Source organism: Pteropus vampyrus, unplaced genomic scaffold, assembly GCF_000151845.1.
Source record: "Pteropus vampyrus isolate Shadow unplaced genomic scaffold, Pvam_2.0 Scaffold1000003848, whole genome shotgun sequence".
Classification (NCBI taxonomy): domain Eukaryota; kingdom Metazoa; phylum Chordata; class Mammalia; order Chiroptera; family Pteropodidae; genus Pteropus; species Pteropus vampyrus.
In genome coordinates, this window is record NW_011918250.1 from 21,476 (window position 1) to 26,701 (window position 5,226).

A 5,226-nucleotide genomic window follows, 5' to 3' on the forward strand; every position below is an offset into this window, starting at 1 on the left:
CCAACCCTGTGAGGCCCCTGTAAACCTATTTCCTACAGCTGCACGATTTCAAAGCTGAGTGGAAGCAAGAGAAAGATGAGTTGAACCAGATCCTTGAGTGGAGTTTTTATGGTTTTTTTTCATCTTGTTTTAGAGTAGTTTTTGTTGTTTGAGTAATGCAAGTATTGTGAAAATATCAGGGGCAATGAAGGGACTTGGGATAAGGAGTAAGCTCGCAATGCCACGATCAGCCTCCCTCCATGCCCCTTTCTTCTCGAGGCCAAAGCACACACCTAGCAAGCACAAGAAGTCACTACACCACCCTTTTATGAGAAAAAAAAAAACCATATATTGGGGAAAAGTAAATATTTTGAATATGCTAATGAGAAAAACGTTTTTCTATATGGACTAATTTTTTTTTTCTTGGAGACATATTTGCCTACTAGAAAAGGCTAGTGAAGCATGGACCAGGCAAGACCCTTCCTCGAAAAAGATAATGCCATGGGCAGTGTGGTTGGTGGCCTGGCGTGCACGGCATCCTTGGCCTATACTGGCAGGCACTGACTGGAGACAGTGTTTTCTTGGGGGCCAGGGATGGGTTGCGACTCACTTCCAGCTGCTCATCATCGAATCTGACACTTTTCAAGGACTTCCCAGGTCTGACTTGCTTTTCCCTGATAGAACAATTTTGGTCTTTGGAGTCAGCCTCCTGACTGTGAGGGGTGTAATTCATCATTCTCGCTTGCTCTGTGGAGTAAGGAAGGCAGCAGACACACACACATACTGGGGCTGGGTGTTCCCGTTTGTGCTCCTTTAACTTCGTGGCATGAAGTCCATGGTGAATGGCCATTTTCTTCTCTAGAATCTGTCCCACAGCTGTCATGAGCTCCTGAGCCTCCACATTCTCGCTATCCAGAATTGATCTCCTTTTGACTCACTGTTGGCTCTGGGCAGTGGCTGATTTGGGCTTGCACTTTTGCAAAGCATCTTGACCTTGGAATTTTTTATGGGGGAAAATCCACTGGACAAAGTGCCTCATCTTTTTTTTGAAGAAGCTTTGTAAAACACTTTGTTTTTTCTCTGGCAGCAGCTGGAGGTATTTCTTCCCAACAGAGCCTACAGTTTTTCTGGCTTGGGCAGAGGAACTCATACTCCTGTCTTGACAGGTCCCCAATTTCTCGAGCTTTTCTGCATGCTCTCCTGGGTTGGGCCACCTGCAGTCCTCTCTCTCATAAGTAGGGACAAACATCTCGCTCTGATTCTTCCAAAAGCCTTGATATCTTTTGGTCCTGGGCTCCTGCTGCTCTGGACTGCTGCTTGAGGCTGCCTTGAGGCCACACAGCATCTGGAAAACTAGCTTGTTTCCATTGGGCACTCCCTGGGGATGGCACTGAGGCACCTGAGAGGCCAAGTTGTCAGTAGCAAGGGGCTTGTGTCTGGGACACTCGTGTGGCAGGTTCTCTGACTGTACCTTTACGTTGGACTTAAACTCACTAACCATCTCTGTGTTAAGGCGTGGCTCTCCTGGATCATGGAGAACAGTCATTCTAGGGTATAGGGGACTTTTACTGGTCCCTGGAGCCTCTAAACTACCCAAATGTGCATTTTTGTTTTGGGACTTTGTCAGCACATTGGTTCCCAAGATGTCTCTAGACTCTGGTTGAAAAGCAGGGGACAATGTGGCCTTCCCTGCCTCCCTGGCTTCCTTGGCCCTCAAAGATTGGGGTCCTATGTTCATCTCTGGCACTGTTACCTGATGGCTGGGGTCTCGTGAGGCATGTAGACCACTCTTCCCTCCTGGCTCGTTCCTGGACATTGTTGAACCTGGACTGGGCTCTGTGTTGTCCTTCATGGCCCACTCCACAGTCCCACTCTGCCACGTGAGTGTGACGGCCTGAGGTGGCGGCCTGCCCTCCTGTCTAGCCAGAGAGGCCTTTGTGGTCCCATGGTCATCACCAAGTGGGATCTGTCCCAGAGCCCTCTGGATTTCCTCACACACAGGTAAGGGGGCCAGGAGAGGCCTCTCCAGGGTGGGAACTGACTCCTCTCCTATCGCTTTCTCTCCCAGATGGGGCTGAGGAAGTTTTCCAAGGACCTCAGCAAGCTGGACTATCGAGTGGTCTCCAGGGACACAGGGAGCTGAGGGAGGAAAGGCAAACTGCAGAGTGGGTGAGGGTTGAACCTTTTTCAAGATTTTAATGGACTTGAGCTTGAGGGGCAGGCCGCACATGTGCCTCACCCAAAACTTTGTCATATGTGCTTCCAGCATCTTTTGAGTGTTTGTGTCGAGGAAGGAAACCCTGTGGGAGGTGTTCACCCAGGGTTCCCAACCCTTTAAGATTCCCAAATTCCTGGTTTCCATGTGAGCGTTGGACTTGGGAGAAGCATGGTTGACAGCAAGCCAGGATCGACGCACACTCACGGGGATTAACCCCTCGCTGGTTTGCCCCAAATTCCTGCCTAAATGGCCTTTTGGGATGTTTTCTAGATTTTTGTCTAAGCTCCTCGGCAAACCACTTGTCAAGTCCTTTCTTAAAAGCATCCAGTCATTTTCTGACCCTTCAGAGTCTACTTCCTGAAATGCCACTATAGGCCTTTCGGAGGACCTGGAGAGGTTTTTAGGGACCTTGCTCATGTCTTGCTTTAGCTGGAACCCCACCTTCTGCGGATCCTTGCTGCTTTCACCTGTGAAGGAAGAGGGCCGTGAGGCCCCATGCTTGTCCTTTACCGGACATTTCCCTGGTAATTCGCTCTGAAGCTGCCTTAGTTCCAGAGATTCTTGTATCTTGCGAGGTAGCTCCCAGCGGTTTTGGATAAGCCATTTTTGGAGGTGTTGCTCCAGTTGCTTCCGGAGCTCTGGACTGATTGGAAAATTCTCGGGAAGGATGGAGCCCACCCAGCTGTCCTCGGGAAGGTTGGGAGTGAAGATATTAAAGACTTCCTGAGATCTTTCGATCACAGACGGCGGAGCCCACCCACTTTCTAGTTGCTTCGGCAACAAGGGCCATTCTGTATTTTGAATCTCAATTGAGGTGAGAGATTTTAGCTCATTCCGGGCTGTCGGGCAAGACACACCACAGGCTCTAATCTGGGATGGAGAAGAAGGTCGTAGGATTTGTACAGGAGATTGGAGATGGGCCTGGGCCTGAGTCAGAGGTGGGGCCTGTAATTGCAGCATCGTTGGAATCAAGGCTTGAGGTTGGAACTCCAGCTGGGGCAGGGGCTGGGAATGGGAAAGCAGTGGAGGTAGTTTAGCCTGCAGATGAATCGGGCAGGCATTTGAGATTCCATTGAATAAGAATGAGGGAGACTGTAGTGTGGAAGAATTCTCAGAGATCCAGGCAGTAGCCACCGGGGATTTGCTGTGCAGAGAGGAGAGACCCCAAAAAAGCTGGTTGTATTTTTGCTGTAGATGGTCCCCCAAGACCTTAGGATATGAGAGCTGCTGAGGACTAGGCAGTTGCTCTGGCTTATCTTTCGCGGTCCAGAAGGGTTGGGGGATTGTGGTGTCCTGCTCAGCACCTAGTGATGGCAACATTTTCCCCAAAGAATTCAGGTGGTAGTCTGGGCTCATTTGTTTTGGATATAATCCGTCTTTGTCTTTTTCCTTCGAAATCTTTATCTTGATTCTCTCTGTGACTTGTATCTCCAGGAGATTCTGGTCATCGGATTCGAGTAAGGAGGGGCTAACAGCCTCTACCATTCTTTCTGTGGAGTCTCTCCTGAGCAAGGCCTCTTGTGAGTGGTGGGACAGGTGCTCTTGTTGGGATTTGCACTGTGATGAGTTTGAGAGGCACAAGGCTTTGGCAGCTGCCTGCCACTGAGACGGGGTTAAAATGGAACAGCTTGAGTAGTCAAGGCCTGAGATGGCTGGGACTGCGACAGGAGAAGCTGACAAAGGTGTGTGTGGAGATGAGCTTTGTGGGATGGTCCTGAGTGGGAGTGCCATCAAGTCACACTGAGGAGGTGTCATAGTGGAGTCTGACAGTGGTGGTGCAGAGGAGGCTGTTGGAGGTGGAAAGTGTGCCTCCGAATCATGGAGGCATGAGGTAGAAGGGGAAAGTGCAAGTGGCTGTGGTGAAAGGTTGTCCAGCGGAAAGAAAGGCTCTGGTGGCTGAGAGCCACTCAGGGATGAATGTGAATGAATAGAAATTGAATAATAGGACTTTGTGACAGGGCAGAGGCCAGAGGTAGCAGGCGTTCAGTCAGAGGAGCTGGGGAAGCCAACGGGGACATGATGGAAGCAGCATCTTCCACAGGCTCCGCACAGGGCTGGCGGGCTCCCTCAGGAACTGCTTTGCACGCCTCACCAGTGGCTTCTTGACCTGAGCTCTGACAAAAGCTGCCTTTGTCAGGGAGCCTTCCCAGGTGGCTGCAGGACACGGAGGCACAAGCTGCAGCCAGGGGCACGTGGGGCCAGGAGATCGTGCAGGGTGGGCACCTGGTGCCTAGGGTCCTCCCCATCCCCGACATTGATTCCACAGTGCCCCTGCTGTCTGTCACCCCAGGGCTGCAGCCACACCCATACCCCATTGCCCTCCCTTCCATGTCAGTTCAAGGTGTCCAGCAGCCCAGAGGGTGGCGGACCCGAGAGAAGGGGAAGATTCTTTACCTTTGCAGAAGAGAAATCAGGCTCCGAGCCTCTTCCAGTTCTTTCAGGCAATCTCTGCAAACTGGAAATCAAGAGACTGGGTCACGTAGTGAAGTCAGAGCCTGGGGGTCTTACAGGAGGCTAGGGTAATGGCCCTTTAGGGGAGCCACCTTGAAGGGAGGTCTCTGGAGCCCAAGCATTCAAGTCAAGGACAATAATTCCTGACAATGATGGCAAGGCTCAAGAAAGGTAGAACTTTGTCATTTACAAAATGCTTCCACATCCATTACCCACTGCAGACCACACAACTGCCCCGTGGGGGAGGAAATTCAGGGGACATCTCACAGAGATTTCTTCTGGGATTACTAACGAACTACCTATGAAAGGAAAACACCCTATGCAATAAACCCAACCATTTGTTCCCTATGGTCAGACCATGGAGAACCTATAGAACAAAGACTGAGATTACTGGCAGGCTTTTAATGCTGCGTAGCTATACCATCAGAGGAAAATAGGTAAACAAAGTCTTTAAAAATTCGTGGAAACTAAGAATCACATAATGTAGTGACCTCACCTTTTGAAACAATAGGTTAAGGATAAGACATGGTACGTGCATAACCGCCATGTCTCACTTCTAGTTAGTTATCTGCTAAAAA

At 50.2% G+C, this 5,226-nt stretch overlaps 1 protein-coding gene across 1 annotated transcript; it reads right to left on the reverse strand.

Moving 5' to 3' along the window:
* Nucleotides 1-339: 339 nt before the first annotated feature.
* LOC105311415 (spermatogenesis-associated protein 31A6-like) lies at nucleotides 340-4,981 on the reverse strand. Its single transcript, XM_011387406.2, has 2 exons — nucleotides 4,592-4,981; nucleotides 340-4,351 (listed from the first exon to the last, which is right to left on the reverse strand). The coding sequence occupies exon 2, from the start codon at nucleotides 3,950-3,952 to the stop codon at nucleotides 914-916; it is 3,039 nt and encodes a 1,012-aa protein (XP_011385708.1). The 5' UTR covers nucleotides 3,953-4,351; nucleotides 4,592-4,981; the 3' UTR covers nucleotides 340-913.
* Nucleotides 4,982-5,226: the final 245 nt, after the last annotated feature.

Bases quoted from the DNA above. Each gene is read 5' to 3' on its own strand.
- LOC105311415 (XM_011387406.2), bottom strand. From the start codon at position 3,952: ATGACACCTCCTCAGTGTGACTTGATGGCACTCCCACTCAGGACCATC.